The sequence below is a fragment of the Zonotrichia leucophrys genome, chromosome 1, assembly GCF_028769735.1.
Source record: "Zonotrichia leucophrys gambelii isolate GWCS_2022_RI chromosome 1, RI_Zleu_2.0, whole genome shotgun sequence".
NCBI classification, from domain to species: Eukaryota; Metazoa; Chordata; class Aves; order Passeriformes; family Passerellidae; genus Zonotrichia; species Zonotrichia leucophrys.
Genome location: NC_088169.1, coordinates 25,718,191 through 25,740,258, shown reverse-complemented (window position 1 = coordinate 25,740,258; position 22,068 = coordinate 25,718,191). Strand labels below are relative to the sequence as shown.

The window sequence follows — 22,068 nt, the reverse complement described above, 5'->3', positions numbered from 1 at the left end:
TAACAACAAGTCAGCACACACACACAGTTCACCCCAGCAGTGCCCCAGGTGCAGGTTTGAGACCTTCAGCTGTGCACAGCATGTCACAGTTCTCTGAAAAAGCCAACATGACTGTAAGTGAAGAGCTGCTGCTGAAAACAAACCTGCTTATGAGAGAAGTTACAAGACACAATAAAATCTGTCACAGACATGCTCCAAACAATACAACCCAAAAGCCAAGCATTCTATTATTCAGAACTTCAAGCAAGCCAATTTGATCACAGTTGTACCTAGAGTTTCAGATGCTGAACACTGGAGCCTCCATCAGGGGAATCATTTTCCTCTCGTCTTTTCAAGAAGAATGGTCAATTGAGAGTTGACAGTTGTGTATTTTAACAGGCAAGTAAACATCTAAACCCTGCTTTCTGCCACACTACTGCACACAGTAAAGTGACAGTATGACCACAGGTAACATGAGAGTACCAAAACACTGCATGTAATGAGCATGGACTGCCAGGTTTTCATGACAATTGCTGGACTGGGGTGGGGAAAGAGCAGCAAGGTCCTTCATATAAACGTTTTAAGCAATGAGCAAAAGACAGCAGTATAAAACCAGAAATTTTTATGGATTAGCAAATGCTCTTCCAAACAAACAGGCCAGATATGTGAGTATCTGAATGATTTTACAGCTCTTGTACTGCTTATTCTTAAGCTGCTTTTCACTTACTCTACCAGCTATGTATTTTGTTAATAATACGTAGAAAATCCAACCACTATCACTAAGGTATTTCCATATAGCTGGCACTCGGCTCTCAAACCAGTATGGCTTCAGTACAAAATATAAAAATGTGCTTATCCAAAATAAAAACAAAACAAAGGACCTGTTACTACACTAACCAAGTCAAAAGAAAAAAAAGACCATTCAGAGCTACAAATTAACATCTGTCAATTTAAAAAACCCTCAAGAAGTATCATCCTTAACAGGATATACACTTTTTAGAATGACTTTTTTGTACGTGTACTGAATTGACAATAGAGCCTTCCACCAGGTATAACTGAAGTTTCAGGAGCTCCCTCAGAAGTTGTTAAAATATCACATTAAAGAGACAAGGAACAGCAAGAAAACATCTAAGAAAAGCAGGCTGTGATACAACAAGCATTTGTTAAGAAAAAGCTCAGAAGTGCATTAGTTCTGGTGAGAGATATATGAGCAACAGCTCTTACGAGATGTAGACCCCATTCTGTAACTATGGGCTGTCCATATACTGTCATAGTCAGAGTCTTCTGAGAGGTCTGAAGGCTCCAAACGAGAAAGGCTACTGCGACGACCCAAGGAGTCTAGACTTGATTGGTCATCATCAGCCAAGACGTGATTATGCATCAGGTCAGTGCCTTGCCATGCTAAGGATGTATAGGTGAAATGAAATGGTGGATGTGGATAGGCAGAGGTGGGATGAGGAGGAGAACGTAAGGAATAGCCACAACCAAACACATGAAATAAAAGCAAAAAGGTGATGGGAAGAGAAGGAAAAGAGAAAATATTGTTAACAAGGCACCAAAGTTGGTTTTTTTTTCTTTCTTTTTTTTCAAATTTGTTTGGGGTTTAGGTATAAATTACACTCAGCACATGATGTTTGAACGGTTACAATACAATTTTGAAGTGGTTTTTAAGTTTCTAGGCAGTGTCAGTTGAGAATTTTGAGTAACAAAATATTGTTTGAAAGTAGAATTTTTTGAAGAGGAAGTCAGGTTCTTTTGAAATACAGAGTCAGTTCTGGTCTGGGGAGGATTTGACTGGGCACAGAGCAGTAAACAAACACAGTAAGCCAGCATGATCCAGCACCAATGTGAAAAGCAACAGCCCCTTCCCCATCACGTATCTGTACCTCATCCTTTCCCTCCCTTGCAATGACACAGTCTTTTGTACAGCTGCTTCATGAGCCAGGTCAGGAAACAGCTTCAGATGAAAAAATCTTTTGCAGGGTTAGTTTTTTCAAGCAGGTAATTTTCCCACCAGCTCACAACACAGCCAACAGAAGTGCTTGTGTCACCACTGTGAAGAGGAAAATGAAGGGGGAAAAAGAAAAGCAAAGGTTCTCATGCAGAGCAGGGCTGCTGATTACTAAATCAGCAGCAACATCTTGCACCCATTGAAGGAGACTGTCAAAGCACATTTTTTTCTGTGCCCATACCCCTTGTTATTTGTTAAACCACATGGCAAATTAACTCACAGTAAAACACGGCCAAGAGCCTAACAGTGACACAGCCTAGCCCATTCTGACCCCTCACACACCTCTTCCTACATGCCTGAGTCCACCCCCCCCAGTTAAATATTTTTAGATTTCTAGGGTCATTGGTTAAACATAGTAAGGACATGTTTTTCAATTTTTCAAGGCCTGGCAATATCCAAGGATTGAAGCCGTCTAAGTGGCCATGTTATAAGCCACCATGATATTGCAGAGGATTTTAAGTCTCCATTTGAAGCAGAAATGCAAAATAAGCTCAGTGTACAAAAAGCACGAGAAAGTCAAACTCTGCTCTTTCATTTCCATCTACCTACCCAAATTAAATCCCACTTTTTCCCACCTAAAAAAAATGATAAAAAGCTGCTTTGCTACCTCTAATACCACACCTTACCAGTTTGCACTGATGCCATAGCTCTGCTGTACTGACACTGCCAAAAGCAGCAGATTAAGGTGCAGTAGGGGAATTACCCAGTGAGTGCTGTCAGGGACAGGCAGAATATTAACTGGGAGGTAAGAATGGAGTATGTAAAAACCAGCATACCTCACAGATGACAGGCAACTCTCTCATTCTATTATTCTACACTGACTACTGCTCCAACAGAAGCAATTTCAGCTTTATTGGTTCTTCCCCCATTTCCAATTCCAGTTAAAAATGGACCTTCTGAAACCTAGTCTTAGGCGACAACACTATGCTTTCCAAACAGCAGCTGTGTGCCTAATCAATAAAAATTGTTTCGTGCTGCAGTTAAGAGCAAATAAAAGAGCTGACTTCTGATGTATGCAATGACACCCACAGCACTATGTATATTTCTTAAATATACATAGACAGGAAAAATAGGCAAGCAAAAAAAAATCATATCCACTTCATATCTGCACACACACACACTACTGTGCAAGTGCAAATGTTTTCCCAACCATTTCTTGTCACGTCATCCTTGGAAATAACAGAACACAGTTGAGGTGTTTAAACAGCAATCATCTCATTTGATTTTGTTTGGAACAACAGCATATCTTCAGAACTTTGAACTCATTCATTCCCTTTATCCAATTAAACACACTACTGTAATGACTGTAGGACTATAAAAAGATTAGTATTAAAAAAAACCAGTAGCAGTAGCTGATTTCATGATCTTGGAGATCTACAGTTCATTAAGAACCAAAGATTAAAATTAGGGCTTTTGTTATTTGAGAAGTTTTTACAGTCTAATATAATTACCATATTCCCATAGTAAGTTACATAGGAATAGAAAGTAGCTGTGTTTTTTTCAAGGTGGCAATAGCAAATAAATGTGTATTAGGAAAATTCAAGAACTAAGTCTGCAATTGTGTTTTAAGACTTCAACTGTCAGCACGAAGTGCTTTTGCTTGGAAGCAAAACAGGCCTAGAGCACTGTAGGCAGCAGTAAGAGTGATTAATGTTGCAAAATTTAAACATCTTTAGTGGACAAGAAGTTATGATGTCCAGCCTTCTAGTTCCAGCAAAACCAGCCAAGTACCTCAAATTCATTATACTGTGTTCCAAGGATCTCCAAATTAAATTTGTATTCAACAGTGCAAAAAGGAACAAAGGCAACAGCATTTTCTCCTTCCTTGTGTAAATGGAACACATGCTGGTGGACTCCCCTGCTTTGAGCAATGTTTTACTTACAATACAGAGGAACTCCACATGGCAACCTTGATTTGGATTAAATGAAGTAGGACCCCAGAGGCACGTTACAGGTTTTCAATATGCTAGGTATTGATCTGAGAAACTAAAAATGGCTTTAAGCAACACACATCTGAGAACAATTTCTCCTGAAATTATGAGATGGGATTAAAATTTGTAGTTAATACTGAAAACAACTAGTGGCAATAAAATTAAAGAAGTTTTTATTTGCCTAGGTTACTTTTCCATGGACAAAGCCTTTGCTGAACAGAAGACAACAAAAATACAGTCCTCCAAAATTACGACTTCATCATTCCTCCTACTTACCAGCTTCTTGAAATTTATCCAAAAGCATACTGATTAGCTGTTCTATTCAGTTCAGACATCTCTTATTCATTGGTAAAGCTTTAATAAAATTTTAAACCATGACAAGTAGCTACATTTAGGTTTTTGTTGGTTTTGATTGTTTCAAAATACTGAAAAAATGATAGCCTCGAACCACAGTCCTTGGCATCCAATACACAAACACCTGACATTGATGTTAAACCAGAAGCAGGTAATTATTATTTGCAGGTCCAACTTACTGTTTGCAAAGGCCTGAGAATATACAGATCTCTATTTTGCAAACTATCTTATTGATATTTTAGCTAAAAATTACTGAAATAGCTAACTTACTTGAATTTAATGTCTGACGTGTTTTGGCACTTGTGCAATATGCTTCAATGACTTTAAGAATTTGAGCATCTTCTTCTAAAGCAGCTGTACCTAGAATCAATGGGAGAAACAGAATTTTAAACATGGGCATGTTTCTTAATATAGAAAAGCCTTTGTAAATAAGTACAGTTCATTTGAGTACAAAGTCCAGCCTAATCAACCATTGAAAATTGTTTTAATCATACCATTTTAAAAATCAAACTTCAATGAACAAAAGTAACAGTCTAAAAAGACAAATACTATTTTGAAATGCTTAGAAATAATTCAATTCAGAGTAACCACCCACACATTCAAGAAATTTTCTGAGCATCTGATATTGTACAGAATGTTTTGAAGTGTGAGGACTCTCATTCTAATCCAGTCATTTTACTGAAAAACCCCTGTATATTGAAGTTTTTATATAAACACACAATTCAATATCCATACCATTCCATTATTTTAATCAAATGATCAAGGAACAGAATACTAATTCACATTAAACATCTTGAAAACTTTTTGCATTTGTGTGTGTATATATATGTGTTTGTGTACATATATATATATATATAAAATCATATTTACCCCCCAAACAGCACACAACTGAAAACAGAACTCAGAATTAACAGCATAACTTCAGTGCAGCATGGAGAAGGGAACATGCTGCTATCATGTACATATATCTGTGAAAAGTGATAACTCTAAATTATTCAGACTTCAACAGAAATAGCACTACTGAACACATTTAACTATTCAAGCTTTATATGGCAACATTTTCCAAAAGGTAAAGCTCCACAGTGAATCTCATTGGGTGACTCAGTAAAAATAGTGTCAAATTGTTCACTGACAATAGAGTGAACCCTCTACCTCTACCATTATTACTTTAGTTTAAAGCAGAAGTCTATGTGCAATAAAAGTCAATTTGTTGTTTTAAAAGCATTTTTCCTCTTTTCCCCTGTGAAATAACTAGGTTTGAAGATTTTCTGCTTCATGAATCTGAGGAGCCTTCAACATCAAAATGTAGTTGTATTCTCTGCCAGCTAATGCATCCTGTTGGGTTTTGTGATTTATTATCACCAGAAAAAAGCCAACTTTTCAAACATTGTTGAGACAAACTTGCTACTGCAGAAATTATCTTGACCCAATATAATTTTCCTACAGCTTAAGAGATGTAGGAGCTCTAAAGTATGGGTTATCCCTCTTTCAAGGCAGGAAAAATAACTGGATTTTGTAGCTACAATGCAGCACTATATAATTACAGTAGCAGGGCAAACACTACACTTCTGAAATAGCATTTTGAGGGCAGTCAGTTGAAACATCTCAGTTCTTTTGTCTGTTGAAATGCTAATTTGACACAGCAGTTCTCAAACCATAGCCCATAAATCCTCTGGATTCCTGAGAAGGGAAGTAACAAAACCCAGACCTCTTTACCAATGCTTTAAGTTTGACAGAAATAGGAAACTTTTCTAGCTCCACAAAAAAAAGTTGAGAAAGTTGAAGAAACACTAACAGAAGCTTCTAATTACTGATTAGGAAAGATGAATACCAAGAATATGTAAGAAACACAACAAAAAACACCTTTCAATAAAAGTTATCAAATCAGGAGTAGAACAGTGTATTTGCAAGCTACAGACTCCTCCTTTCCCCCAAGTAAAAATCCTAAACTCCTCCCATTGTGTTCTTTAACAATTGCTAAACCTGCAAGTTGACAGCTTCTTCATCATCATTACAACTACTGAATCTCCATTCCCCAGCATCTGAAATGATACTGTAATACAGTACTTTCATTTTTCCTAAACAGATACTTTGCTGTAAGGATAAAACATCCTGAACTACAACATCCACTTGCTCATCCTTGAACAGAGAATCATTCTACTCATTACCTTAATCTTTGCCACATGACATTCACAGAACATTCAGAAGAACCTCAGACAAACCAAGAGCACCCTGAGGAAAAGCTCTTTCTCTACAGCTCTATATAAGCCTGTGAGAGACAACTGCCACAATAACACTTCCTGCACTGAACACTCATGGCACAAACTCTTAAATTAAAGTCCATGAGAAAAAGAAAGACTCAGAGAAGCAAAGGCTACAGCAAAAATCTCTCCAATAAAACACCCTTTTATTGATACAAGTAATCTGATTATTCATCCACACACATTTCTATGGAAGAATTACAGCAACACTGACAAGTAAGTGAATACTGTGCTTGCTTGATAACATTAATGCTCCCTCCACTTCAAATTATCCCAACATCCAGATTTTGACCTCTCTCTTTCTGTACATTACTAAGTCTCTCTCAGATCAGCATTTTTCTTCAGACTTCAGGCAGCCTAAATAGCCACAATTTATTTAGTTACAGATATTATTCACAGGAGATAAGAGAAGACTGTTGGATCCTAGGAGTAGTGATTATGGAAGCAACTTGTCTTCAAATCAGCACCAATAACCAGCTTTCCAACACCCAGGACAGCAGAAGCTCCTACCAAGACCAACTAAAGAACATAGCTACAAAGTATTCTGCAAGAGTGGTTCAGTATCTTCACCTTGTTGCTTACAGTACTAAAAGACAGGTTTAGCTCACTGAACTTCACCTGGCTCTCTAGTGACCCTCCCTTCCTTCTGTAACAAACAGAAATAGGCACTTCACAAGCAGACACCCACTGCAGCAATCATTAATAGCAGAAGGTGACTATAACAAACCATCCCTGGACAAACCTACCCCTCTCCCCTTACACAAGAGAGGAAACCAGGTGACTTGCTTACACTGTACACCTAACTCTTACAGAAATTAAACTGATGTTAATTCCAGTCTTTGTGTTATGCAGATATTTGCTCAAGTCTCTCTTACTTTTTCTCAGTGCAAACTCTTCATCCGATGGCTTCCTCTCTGGCTTGCGTTTGGGAAGCAGCTTTTTCATGGTTTTAGGGCTTTTACTGAGATCCTGTACAGGAAAAATGAAAAGTAGAGCTTCTAGACAGTATTTCAAAAATTTAACTTCTAAGATGCATGCAGGAATTACTATCTAAAAACCTTTCAACAGCACCAAAATTCAGTTTACTAATATTTTTTGCAATGTTCAATTTGCTTGAATGGCTGATTTCCTCTCTACCCTTCCTCCAACTATATACACAGCCAAATATTTTATCTGTTCTATTAAGAGAAATATACATAAAACCTGCTGCAAAGGCATTCAGCCTGTTTGGGAGCTAGAGTGAAGAGAAGAGGCAGGAATATTTCCTGAACAGTTGAAGAAACAACCCATTTCATTTGTCTACTGGGAAGCAAGTAAAAGAGGGACCTAACAAGGAAGCTGGGCAGGTCCTACACTCTTCAAAGCCCAAATCTGTAAAGGTCTAGGTCTATTTTTACAGAGGTCTATAAAAAAAAAACAAGAAAAAAAAACAACAACAAAAAAAAAAAAAAAAAAAAAACAAAAAAAACCCACATAACAAACAAACAAAACCCACAAACAAACAGCAAACCCAGCAGCATTTCTGCTCAAAATGTAGCCATGATAATTTACAGGAACAATACTATGTCTCAGGAACAAAAGGAAGATGCTGATCTACCCTTTACCTTAAGGATACAATACATGTTCTGTGGAAACACAGAACAAGAAAGTAAAAAGATGACTGAGCAGGACCTACCAAAGTTGATCAAGACAGGTTTTGGATGTTATTATAGGCTAAACAGTATAAGGACTATTGAAATTTTAATACATTGGAGAATTTAGTGGCTTACACATGAAAGCATAGAAGGATTTCAAGTTAAATTACAAAATAAGCATATAGTACAGCCAAACAGAAGATTCTCTTACAGCAGCAAAGTTTCAACACAAATCGTGCACTGCAGATCAACTCTCACTTATCTCCTTTTGTTTATGAGATTTACAAAATTAAAGGAAAGTCACATACACACAGCCAGCACAAAAAATGAAAACTTCCCACTGCAGGCCTGCCACCCTGTGCTGTCCTTGGCTGCTGGCCCTCACTCACCTCTTTATAGCAGAGAGCAGCTGACGGGCGCAGCGGAGGGGCCGGCCGCAGGCAGCTCAGGCTCCACGGCTTGGGCGTTTTGGGAGGTTCCAGCGGCCCCCAGTTGATTGTGGTGTGTGGGGTCCCATGATGGGAGGGATGAGGGAGAGTGTGGTAGGCAGGAGTCAGTGGGATTGGCTTGCTGTCTGAATGCTTGCTGGAGGGAGTCACTGGGTGGGAAGGAAGCTGCCAAACACGATGGGAAAGGAAAGGAGGCATATTATCATAATGGAGACATGGTGTCATCAAGGACTGGTGAAATAATCCCACTTGCTATAGAATTCTTGTTTATTACAGCTGGCCTTCAAAAAAATTTACACTAAATCATTTTTTGGAAAAAAGAAGCTTAATTTTTTTTTATTGTCTACCATAGACAGGGCACAAACTAAAGATAGAACAGCTACAAGCAGCCCTGCTCCCACTTCTCTCACCACTAAGGGTGGAGCTAAATTTAGAACCATTCATATCCAACAATTCAAATGCAGAACCGAAAAGAAATTACTGTTTCTCCACAGCCTGTCAAGTACATCACCAATTACAACCTACTGTTCTAAGTATACTTAAAAGATGGTGATGTAGGCACTTGGTCAAAACAGAAAAAGTAATGATAATGAACTTTCTTTCACCCCAGTTAACTGTTCCACTGAGTTTTAAGCATTTTATTCTTTGTTCACACAATTAAAAGCAGAATTATCTTTTTACCTATTAAATACAGTGACAAAATTCAGTTCTTGCTACTAATGGCTAAAAGAAAAAAAGGCTTTCCATGGTGTTATATTTGCCAGACAATCTAATTATAACCTATTTCTACTCATTAATTTCTTACCGTGTGAGATGGCACAGAGTGAGGTTTAATGGTGGGATTCCCAACAGTTGTGACTTTGGTTTGCTTCTGCAGGTGATCCACCCATTCATGCAAATCTTGTTGGTTGTTACAAGACACTAATATCCTTTCAATCATATTTCCTAGGTGATAGACACCAGAAAGACATAGGAAATGAAAAAAATAACAGTTTAGTCAATCTGACATGATTAAAAAATATACTTATTTCTTAAAACAATGTCCTCTCAATACTAAGCAAAAATTTGAACCATGTTTTCAGTACAAGAGCATCCCACTTTTCCAGGCTGTAACACACATCGCCTCCATGTATTTATTCTTAGCCTAGCACAGGAGTTCTACTTTTTTCCCCTAACTCTAATAATTAAGCACAACCTTAAATGACAAGAGTAGGACACAGGCTCATTTACTAGCCTTATGCTTCTCCATCCTCCCCAGCAAAGCCAGCACATAGCCTAAAATGTCATTCTTGAGTCTGCACACTACAACATCAGAAAAGTTATAAAATAAGAGCTCACCAATCTTCTCTCAGAAGAAGGCATAAAATTAAAGCTAAGGCAAAAGTCACTTGGGAATGTACTGACAACCAAAGATAACTTTCACTTCTGCACTTAACACCATTTAACCCATTGCATTCCCCTTGAGGTCAGCTTCATAGCTATTATCACAAAAAAGTCATTTTTTCTCAATATAAACAATTTTTTTCCCCTGTGAGTCATGGCATTGATATCATACCTGAGACAGTCAAAATTATTTTCTTTAAATGCAACCTGCTTGGATGTAGAACTGATCCAGGAAATTAATGAAGATACAAAACTCCACAATGGGGACCTTGCACTGTCCTTTAAATTGTCTCAGGACATATACATGATGAAATGAATGGCTAAACAGAAATTACCTATAAACACAATGGCCACAATCATTAACATCAGAGATGCTAATGAAGCATCTTGTTTTCTCAGAAAGAGGTGGAAAATTTCTAGAAGAAAAGTCTTGCTCAAAGCTCTTCCAGAGCCTCTTGAACTCTTATTCTTTCAGTAAATAGTGTACTTGGAACTGCTTCATCACAAAAAACCTTCTCCAAGGCCACTGCCTTCATTCATTAAGATACAGAAATTCCAGGATGAATCACATGCAAAGAGCTCCTTAACTGCTTAAGAGAAGCAGTAAAAAGCAGCCTTCAGGTGAGGCTCTGGGTAGATGTGTTAGAAAGTCTGAATAACCACAGATGGCTCAGGCTGTAAGGGACCTCTGTAGTCACTGCTCAAGCACAGACACCTGGAGCTGGTTGCCTGAGATCATGGCCAGGGAACTTTCCAGTACCTCCAAGGACAGCCATCTCCCCAGGCACCCTGTGCCAGTGCTTGGTCACCCTCACAATCAAAAGTGTTTTCCTCTGTTCAGAGTGAGTATATGATGTTTGAAACAGTACATGCTGGAATAACTAGCAAATAAAAACACTAATGGGCAATACCTGATATTTCAAATGCATTTTTATGGTTTTCACTGTCTTCTAGCTTTGTAATAGTCATTCCTGTCATAGGCAGTTTTCCCTTAAAAAGAAAAAAGATAACATCAACATTAAATACAAAATACATAAAAGCATTACCAATTAAAGAAAATACTAACTTTAAGCTCTGAAAAAAGATGCTCCCAGTAAATTGACATACACCCCAATGGGTTTAAAAACATTCAAAAATCCATACAAACACCTCACAATGGGAGTTTTTCATATGTCCAGCTTCTGCAAATGACATCTGTGATGTCAGTAAGTCTAGCTGATACCTACTCAGGCTACAAAATCCATACAAACACAGCAGTGATCATTCCTCAGTCTCGGGTTCTTGAAACTGAGACCTTCAGGATCATATTACATGACTGGAGGCAACACTGACTCTTCTTTAAGTACATTTGTTTGCAAACTGTCTTATTAGCTCCCAGAGTAAGGTCTGTAGAACAAGTAAATTTATAAAAGAGTATTTCACTAAATAAATGCATCAATTATTTACTGAAGATTTATTTCCCTAATAAAGCCACTACTAAATCTCCTCATGGAAATACTTTGAGGGGAAAAAAAAGCAGTGAACACCTTCAAATTTGTAAGTTTTCTTCAGAAGAACATACTAATTTTTCAGGAGATCCCATTTTGAGCAGGGAAAAAAAAGTCAGTTTAGGATAACTTTTTGACCCTTTAGAAATGAATAAATAAAATTGAGTATTTTTGGGATGAAAGGCTTTACTGAAAATGAAACTTCAAGAAAAGTCCTTTAAGACATCCTGTATTCTCCTGCACAGAAACACTATTCAGCAAATACTGGCAAAAGCACAAATACTATGTACTGTGGAATTTTGGCTCCAACACAGCAGAAAGAATAAAAACCAACTTTATGTTTTCCTCTTTTCTAAAGACAGCAGAATGGACAAAGATTTCTTAGAAGCTTGAAAACGAAAAATCACTTGGTATTCTGTAGGCACAGAGCATGCTCAGGCCCAAGACACCAAAGATAAAGGAGGAGTTCTCTTGTGGCAGCTTCCCCCCATGAAGGAAACATGGTGGCCATGTACATGATTAAATGCAGCTAAAATTTGCTCTTTTGCCTTTTTTCCCCTGTTTGCTGGTTCATGAATAACACAGCATAACAACAAGAAGATGCGCAAGAACTGCTGACACAGGTGGGGAGGCAATATAGGGGTGCAGTGGTGACAGATCACCTGAACCACAAGGCAAGAACAAGTACAAAGTCATCAAAACAGAAAACTGAAGTGAACTTGTGAATCATTTGTATTTCCCTTCTTTTAACAAACAATTGTGCAGCCCTCCTAAGAAGTATGGTCCTTGCTCCTTGTGACTTCAGCTTAGCACCGCTAAAAGTTCTTCCCTTTAGCTCCTGTGGTAGATATCAGCACTATCAACCAGAAAATTTTGAAGCCTGACAACAACTGGGCTATTCAGAAATGCAGAGAAGGTGTTATGTAGGATGATGCCTCCAGTGGCATAATTTCCTTGAGAGAGACTGGGAGAACTGCATCATCTTCTGCCCATATCCATTCCAGTTCTGAGATGTGAACCTCAGAAAAAATGTCCAGGAGGCCCCCATTATGCTCTTTAGACACGGGCTCTGATCAACTGTCTCAGACAAACAGTGATGAAATAATTTCACCTTGCTGTGAACGTGTAGTCATTAAAATCTGAGAAATTCTCAGTGCTGGGACTATTACACATAAGGCTGTGAAGAAATTAAGAGTTTTGCTTTCAAGAGATGGTTGGATAGTGAAAACCAAGAAAGGCTGTGGCCATTCTGAGTAGAAGCTAAAGACATACCACAGAAAATGGCTTATTTATTGAACAATGCTGTACATCTAGGGGATAAAGTGAGTGGGAAGAAGAAGAAAAGCAAGTGATAGGAGAGGAAAAATAGAGCTTGACGGACTGTTTAATTTCATGTTGCTTGTTAACATACTAAATTTCCAGTCAGCTGCTTTGTAATCAGTACAGAAGACTCTATCCTCACCAGAAATTCTGTCTGTGCCACTTGGAACACAGAACTAATCTGCTTTTTCTACCATCTTTTTCCATCAACATTGGGATAATTAGCAGTGCCACAAACTTAAACTGGACTGTCCCCTTGAACCACCTAATGCAGCAGCATTTCAGACAAATCCATCTACAATTGTGGCAGGTAGGGTATGAACCCAAACACAAATTTTGGAATTTAATTACTCTTAATTAAAAAAAAAAAAAAAAAGTAGTAACATTTTGTGACTGACTGTGGCTGATCATGTAGGAACACCCAATGACCAACCTTTAGCATTCCTTTGAAGCAGGCAAATCACTGCTCAGGAAAAAGGAATTAACTGTTCAAGTGTCTGTTTTATAGAAGCATTTCTAGTAGGTGAAATCTCTGTCTCCTTTTAGAACTTGGTTGCAGTTTTTTCCTGTCTTTTGGTATTTTACTGTGATGCCCCAAACCCACATGGCATTATTTGAACACGTACAAGACTTGGGAAGTCAGGGTTTGCACATTCGCCTCTCTCAGGAGTCTTTGCAACTACATACCCAAGATGCAAGTGTTTTTGTGAAACACAGCCTAGAGCTACAGGGAGCCCAGACAAATGGCACCCCTGCACCTCAGCACTTGTTCCACCTCTGGAACAGGCCTGTGGGACAACAGCCACAAGCGCTCAGCTAGGAAACTTGGGAGAGAGCTCGAAGACTCTGTCTGGCAGCTGTGAGCAGAGGATTTGTGAGGTGAAACACCTGGTGCTAAGGTCCCTAGGGCCGCCTTGTAGCATTTCAGGTGCTGTTACCCTGGGGAGCCTGAGGCTGGGGCCAGGGACTGAAGGTCAGCCCATGTACTTGGTATTTTCCCATAGTTAGAGCATCTCAAGCATACATCTGGAGCATGACTTCAATTTCATCCAAATGGAATCTAGTCTGTGAGCCCCAAAGCAACTCCTACTCTGTGACTCAGTGCTCATTAAACAGAAAAAACTAAAAGATGAATTTTGAAAGTGTGCCACCAATTCCAAGATAACACACAAATGTGGATGCATCCAAACAAACTGATGGCAACAGCTCAATTCACACTAATGGAAGGTTAAGGGGGCTGTGCAATTTTGTTGTCTCAAGCAGCAGTCAAAGAGCACTAACAAACCCATGCAGCAACACTGGTTTCCCAACAGATCTAAAAAGCTCCCAATACTTCCTCTCATCAGCTGCTACTAACAAAGTAAAAAGAACAATGTCTCCTTGGTGATAGACACAGCTACAAAGAAAATCAAACCCTGGGCTTCTAGGGTTTTTCATAAGACAGATGATCACTTCTTATTGCAGATATTACCTTCCATCTTTATAAATGCAAAAGTTTAATAATCCTTCCAAGTTTCTTATGAAATATCATCTGGAAAGAACACAACCCCCAACACATTTTTACACATGTAAATGTATTACTTTACCTGATAGATAAAGCCACTCATTCTTGGGCTGGCAGACAACATTAGCAAAATGTTAGGGAAGAGAAGAAGATACCTTTCATTCTTTTCCTTGTTAAAAAAAGAAAATGAAAAAGTAAATACACCATCACAAGTCCCCTCTCCTATTTTTCTATTACTAAAAGCTCTCAGCATTATAATTGGGTGATTACGCCACAAATATTTGCTCAGTGCAAAACTATTGCTCCATTGTATTAAAAAAAATAAAAGAAAAAGAAAAAAGGAAATAAGTAGACAGAATTACTTATTTTCCATTTGAAAAGTGCTACTAACACATGCCTATCTTTTTCCAGCAGATTAGAGCCTTGTATTTCAAAACAGGAATTTTACATTCTGGGTGAAATACTGACCTTGCTTAATATGATAACAACTGTGTGGCCAATTTCAGTAAAACCAAAATTACATACTGGATCTATTTCTTCCTATAATTTAGATGGATACTGTTACAGTCATATCAAGACTGGTCTCTCAAATTAGAGATCAGATTTTTAAACAGTGGATTATACCCAGAAGCAGAAAAAGCAAAGGAATAATTAGTGTGGTCACAACAAAAGCACTCATTACTTTGTTCTGGTTTTAATCTTCTGGTTTCATGTACAAAGTTATCCATTGTGGTTTTGTTTTAGGGTATTTTTATGGAAGGAGGAATAAGTTTACTCTGAATCTACTGCTATAGATTAAGATTAATAAAAGGGAGAAGCATTAAAGTGTAATATTGTAATGACAACATAAGTATATCAACTGACAAAGCCACCATCCTAATTTCAAGCATCTTCACAAAACTACAAGTCCTTAGCAGGCTTTAATGTTTTTAAGTAAACATTTGCAAATATCTGTATCATTTTTAGAAAGACAAAACCAAACCCAGTTGCTGTTGCACAAATGAAGCTGTCCTGTATCTTGCCAAAAAGCTGTGATGCTAAACAGAAACTTCTAAAAGTTGATTACATTTGACATTTCACCCATGATGACAGTAGGGGATGGTGATTTGTTTTGCTGGCTTAAAAAGAGACATGACTGCAGAAGATGCACTACCAGCTCTACTGAATCTTATTTATTTACTTTAACACCTAACAAAATATCTCAGAGAAAAATATCAAGCGACTAACTTCTAAATATTCAGTTGCATAAACACTTTACTTTTTCTTCATATTTATGGACCTCTTTGTTCTAAGGGAGGAAATGGACTGAATGAGGTTGCAATTCAAAAGCCCGCATCAGATTCAAAGTCTCATTGATTTTTCAGGAGAACAACAAGCAATAAAAACATGTCAGTAACCTGTATAACATTACTTTTCTGTTAGCACTTGCTTTTAAGAGTATTTTAACATTAGTTCTGGTAGGACAAGTTTTTCTTTACATTTTATTTGCTGTTTTGGTAAGAAAAACAAATCACCAGACTATGTCACTTTTAACTTTCTAATGTATCCCCTTATTCTATTTCTCAAAGAGCATTTGGTTCTCAAGCTTGTATTTCAAGATTTACTACTTGAGCAATGTGCCCATAACAGCCAAAAAAGTTTGTCTCAGACACTTCACAACATAAAACTTTAAACCTTTTACTGTTTAAAACACACTCTATGCACAATGATCCTGTAACATAACAACACATGGAAAATCTTGTTCAATTACGCCCTCTGAAAAAAGCCCTGCAAAAATCTTACAATATTTATAACTGCTGTATTTAGTCACTTTTCAGTAAATTTTACAGAAGAGACCATCCATCTTCAAGGAATTTTATTTCAGGTTTTGTAAAAAAATGCCTTAAATCAACACAAAGATTTTAGCTTAAATTACCATCTCTGAATCACTCTCTTTATTTCTGCTGTGTAATGACTATAATGAATTTCATTCAAAATTGGAAGAGTGAGAGTAAAGATGAGAAGGACATTACCTCACTTCCAGCACACTGGATCATGACTTGGGACATGTAAATCACATTGCCAAGTGTTTTGATGTCCTCTCCCTCCCAACAACGAATAGCTTCTGTCAGGATTTGCAGTTCAAGCTCTTTCCGTTTCCGTACTTCTTGACATTGTGCCTAACAAACACAGGGAAAACAATCTCTATAAACTCTACCAGTTTGGAATGGTTCAAGGGTAGAAGTACCATTACAGTTGTATTTACTGCTGCTGTGCTTGTAATGCACACAAGACAGCAGTTTTCATAGCATTTTCATTTAGATGTCTGCTATCAATATTTTTTATAAACTAGTTTTACTAAATTAAATATTACAGCTTTTCAACACACTGATTTCAATTACCATTCCAAATTCAGTAATAGCTCTGTTACTCAATTTTCTCCTTCCTTTATACTTCAAATTTTGGTATGACTAACCAAAAATGGACATGCACAGTAGCAAAGAGTAACACAGCTGTCAGAAATACACATCTATACAACAAAGCATCTTTCAGTAAGAAGAGACATGCCACCTGTGCAAACCTGAGTGTTTATAACTTTGTGTTCCTACTTTTATTAAGTAACTCCAATCTGCTCATGTTATTTGAATTTTTCTCAACAGAAAATTCTGTTGAGAAATTTTCTATTTGTTTTCTCTTGTTTTTATAGCACTCAACAGGATGTAATTCATAAACCTCTTCTAAACACTGATAACACTAAATTTCTAATTTAAAAAATAAAATTTTTCAGGTTATCATCAGCATACATTCCTAAAAGGAAGCACAACACACTAAGTTTCTTGTAACTGAGACTGCATTAATCATTGCTTGATGCAGTTGAGGCATATTTTTTCATGTTTTTTTTGTAAAGACAGTAGCAGACAGCTTATCTGTTCTTCCTGTTCCAATTATTACTAGAAGTTTGGCATCTTCTGAACTTCACTAGCACTTTTCTAACTCTCTCACATCCATAGCCATTTCCTGAGAAGGGATGCATGTGGAAAAAAAAAAATCAAAACATGTACTCATTTATTGTAAAGAAGCCCTTCTTCAGGACAGACAGAGAGGGCAGACAAAGAGGTGCAGAACACTTTGCACAACTCTGATACCAACAGGCTACTTACTACAGCTCCCCAGCAAATTACCATCCTTAGCTCTGACTACATACAGCATTGATTTCCAGCCTTTAAAAAACTTATTACACATTTATGAAAAAGTTTCACTCTTTTAAGCAATAAAGGAAGATGTAATTAGGAAGCATCCTACTTAAAATATATAATTCATTCTTTAATCACTCTTACAGAAAGATTTTTGAAGGCAGTCATGGATTTTTGAATATCTGGACGATCCGGATGATAATCCTAAAAAAAAAAAATGGAGAAAACATATATCAAAGGTTCAGTTCTAGCAAAATTAATTTTGAAAATCAGTAGAGGCTTAACTAAAACCAAATAAACAATTCTGCAAAATTGAAGTTGTAGACTGATCTAGTCTCTTCGTGGCCTTCTTATATTAAACACTGGTGGGTCTGGCTTGTAGTAAAACTTCAGTTATTTAGCACAATGTTAGCTATACTTAAAATAGAGCCAAAGAAGTTTTACAAGACCTGGTGGATAAGAGATTTTGAAATCTCAAGGGGAAAGTATTACCAGAGTTTTTTTTAGCAGGTTAGCTTTGTCACAAAGGTGATTTCCTACAGACTATCTAGCACGTTCTGCTGTCACTGGCTGGCAAACCAATCTGTGTGACAAGATCCCCACACTTTCTATTTCTCTCTTTTTTCCCTACTCCAAACATATAACTTATAAAATGAAAAGGTGAAAAGAGTAGGTCCTCAAAGACCTTCTTGTCCTGTAAAGATCACTTTTGGACAGTGCTCACTAGAAGTCAGAGGGACTGTTTTGCCCATCACACTGAGGTGAAAAGCAGCACTCCCTCTGCAAGATGAAGTGGCCTCAAGTAGTGTGCAGGGGACACATTCAATGTCAAGTCAACTGAAGACCCTGGTAAGACTATCCTAGGAATGATCATTACCTTCTCTGGATAGTTTTACTTTAAATGTTTATCTTCTGCAGGAAGTTTTACTGCACTGACTTTTACATAAACCACTGCAGCCTGTAGTTTAGAAGGCTGACTGAAGAGCAAGCAAATGCAACTTTGGGTCCCATCATGTTTGACATGTACCTTTAAAATAATTGTTGTCAAATCATCATTAAGCTGGAACATAAATGCTGATAAGATATACCTCCATGTGCCTTTCAAGTTCTTTGAGTAACGTGGGGTATTTATCCAGACGCATAAAAGGTTTGCTGAGGCCCGTGGTCAGTACAAGGATCCCAGGGCTGTTTGCACCTTTCATCTCCATGAATTCTCCTAGTTCCTCACTGTGTACACAAAATATTTAAGCAAATTAAGATCAAATTATCAAAGCAAAGAAATGACATAGGAGTCACAATTTAATCTTTCACCTGCAATGAAGTATACCAATAAAACAGGAGGCCAAATCAAAAATTAATTTGAGTATAACTTAAGTGCTGTGACCAGTTTGTGTGTTAAATAAAATACAGGAACAAAGCCACATGCAGATTTGGGACCTAAGCAGGGAAAAACACACATGGGAACACATCTACTGTTCTAGATAACTAGTGCTCAAAGACAGTTCCTAAATGCTGCACCATTCAAGCAACAATTACAGAATAAAGCTCTATTTTATTACTCAGCTCTTCATTCTAGTAAAATGACATATGACCTTAGAGGTAGTTTACACAATACACAAATAAGAGTCAAATGTTTCATATACAATTAAAAATAGGTATTTTTATGGTGTCAGGCACTAAGAAGAAGACAGAAATTTCCAGAAGTTTTTTTTCTCTTGCACTTACATGTTTAATGACCTCATCTCACATCCAAGATGTTAATGCAAAAAAATTACCAACACTGATACAATTGGTAGAAATAATCACTGTGCAGTATATTCTCTAATGAGCTAGGGTTTCATTAAGTGTGGACTTACACAACACATTTCTTTTCACAGCAAAGCCACTGTAAGAAATCCATTCTCTCCATGTATCATGAATTGCTACTTCCCCTCTCTAGATATTTTTTGAATTATTTGAATAATTCAGAACTGGCCCAGCCCCTCAACTTTTACAGCAACTCAGTTAAAACACCAGATCTGAGCATTTCAGCTCCGTTTGCCATCAGGGAAACAAAATAGCTACATCTTCTGCTTACAATGCAGATATTTTAAAGGACTATGGTGGAGGAGGACTAGCTTTTCAAGAGTTTAAATCACCAAGAACAAAATGAGCCCTCTCCATTCATAATGGAAGATACAGCAGCATCTGGGCTGATTGCCAGGCTTCATAAAATACAAGTTGCAAAAGAACACAGAATTCTAAAGGCAAAAATCTATGTAAAAAAATACAGAAAATAATTTATTAAAAATGTAACATCTTACTGCATTCAAGGCACACACACACACTCCTTCCCATTGCAGAACAAGTGACACTGATTATTCACATCATTTGTCCAAGTAGATGTCTTGAAGACAGAACAAGAACACAAATATGGTCCTTAGGGGCAGGTTTAGTGGCGGATTTGGAAGTGCTGGGTTAACAGTTGGATTTTATCTTAAAAGTCTTTTTCAACCTAAATGATTCCATAGTTCTATGAGCTGTGACCCTTCCATCCTAATCTAAGTGCTCTACCCACCATCCCACCTGGATCCTTCACCCCTCAGACACCTAAGTTTCCACCAGTTCACAGAAAAGGTACTTTTCCATACAGTTTAGTCCAAGTTTACTTGTCTTTGGATTAGCTACTTAGAATTTACTTGCACTACACCTTGCTTACGTATAGCCAGCACTGTTTCTGAATTGTCAGGTCCATCATCATTTTACACCACCACTTTCAAGAGCTTTCTGTCCCCACTCTAAGAAGGCCCACGCTCTCCTCAGTGCATGTGTTTGTGCCATTTCAGCTGCATTTAACTACAGAGTGAAAAAAGAGGGATTTCTCAACATCTGCTGTGCATTTTAAAGATGCAAAGAGAAGAGCTGGACACACTTGGGAAAGACCTTGCATCCCTCTTAAACAGGATATATCAGCAACTCCAGGCCCTTCTAAATCAGCTTATGACATAAACAGGTTTTAGCCAAAATTAAAACACCTTGAAAAACTTCCTACAATACCTTGCATGAAGTGTTACAATAATGTAACATAGATGAACCCGAGTACTTTTGAGCTTAAATTTAAATTTAAGTGAAGCTGGCCAGCTATGAATACCTAGAGGTTGAAGACCTATTTTGCCTAATGCTTCCTTAATCACAGCCCTTGGTTAGCATAAAATCACACCACTTCAGAACTTGACCTAAACAAAACTACAGATTTTGACTTGCAACTGTGTCTTGGGTTTACCACTTCCTGGTCAAGCATTCAGGGTAATTCCCTGAAACATCAGGCTTCCTGTACTGTGTGGTGTCACCTGCTCTCCTCCTGACTCAGTTAAAAGAAACTGTTTCCAGTAAGTAATAAAGGTATGACACCCAGTTTACACAGGAAGCTTTACCAAAGTTCACCAGGAAAGCCCTTCTGTCCCACAGCACTCATTGGTTTTAAATTTCAATTCCCTATGCGCATGACACTGATCATGTGCAAGTCATTGCTTTTCTGTTTTATCCATTCATTGTACCTGTAATCAGCCCAACCCATTTCAGCATCATAAAGTCAGGTTACACACAGTACTTGATACGTCATCATCTTAATGTTAAAGATATTTCCTACAAGAACCAAGAGGAAGTAGCTGTTTAAATTCATTCTTTGCATTTTGTTTGCTTCAGTGAGACACAGCCACTGCTGCCTCATTCCACCAACTCTGCCCTTTTACAGTATCTACTACTCTTCCCCATTTCAGGCAGCACAATCCATAAGTGCAATACACAGATTCTCTCACCCCCTACAAAGCTGCATTTCCACAGGATGTGCCAATCTCAAATACCACAGGCTACTCAATTTAACAGTGCTCTGAACAGTCCTCATCTTTGCCCTGAGAATGCTAAGGGGCAAAACCCCCCATTCCTAGCTACTTCAGCCATCTCCATACTGTTGAGTGCATACAAATGCTTTATAGAAATAGTATTTGCTAAGCTATCCGCTCACACAATGTACACACTTCCCCCTCCCTCCTTTTTTTTAATGCTTTTACTGTAGGAGAAACTTTGGTTACTGTTTCACTGGTTTTGGTTCTAGTTTTCATTATCATTGTTCCATTTGTTCAACTTCAGCATTATGAAAGATATGTGAAAAAGCAGGAGAAAATTTACTGTAACTTGAATTGAAAATGACTTCTTGGAAACCGGAAATAAGAAGCTGGCATTATCTTGTTTTCACTGTCTACTCTGCAACCCCTTTAACTAAACAAACTCAGTTACGCCATTCTCCGCTCAAGTGACACTTGGTGCTGATCATCACCTTTTTTACTTAATCACAATATAGAAATCTATGGAGCAAGTTTAAACCTCAGCTCACCTGAAACATACACAAAGTCCTGAAAAACAGGCTTAGCAATGGCATCAAAAGGGAGCAGTGTTAATAGGTGTAATTAAAACTGAATGACGAAGTTTTCCTCCCAACATTCCCAAGAGGACAATGTTTTCTTTCATACACTTCTACACTTCCCTCTTACAAGTTTTGACATGTCTGCTTGTTCAAGCTCTATTCTGAACATAGCACACACTC

General features: G+C 37.7%; 1 protein-coding gene across 7 annotated transcripts in view; it reads right to left on the bottom strand.

The window, feature by feature from the left end:
- Window positions 1-22,068, bottom strand: part of ARHGEF7 (Rho guanine nucleotide exchange factor 7) — a 116,530-nt gene that overhangs the window by 15,102 nt on the left and 79,360 nt on the right. For 5 of the 7 annotated variants that reach the window (XM_064709214.1, XM_064709185.1, XM_064709202.1 and 2 more), the window contains 10 exons: window positions 18,575-18,713; window positions 17,631-17,690; window positions 16,326-16,472; window positions 14,396-14,482; window positions 10,914-10,992; window positions 9,425-9,564; window positions 8,560-8,784; window positions 7,412-7,505; window positions 4,546-4,635; window positions 1,204-1,380 (listed from right to left, as the gene is read on the bottom strand). In XM_064709214.1, the coding sequence (XP_064565284.1) occupies window positions 1,204-1,380; window positions 4,546-4,635; window positions 7,412-7,505; window positions 8,560-8,784; window positions 9,425-9,564; window positions 10,914-10,992; window positions 14,396-14,482; window positions 16,326-16,472; window positions 17,631-17,690; window positions 18,575-18,713 (1,238 nt within the window). Of the gene's footprint in view, window positions 1-269; window positions 1,381-4,545; window positions 4,636-7,411; window positions 7,506-8,559; window positions 8,785-9,424; window positions 9,565-10,913; window positions 10,993-14,395; window positions 14,483-16,325; window positions 16,473-17,630; window positions 17,691-18,574; window positions 18,714-22,068 lie in introns of all 7 variants that reach the window. The other 2 variants (XR_010439640.1, XM_064709193.1) reach the window with 2 other exon arrangements.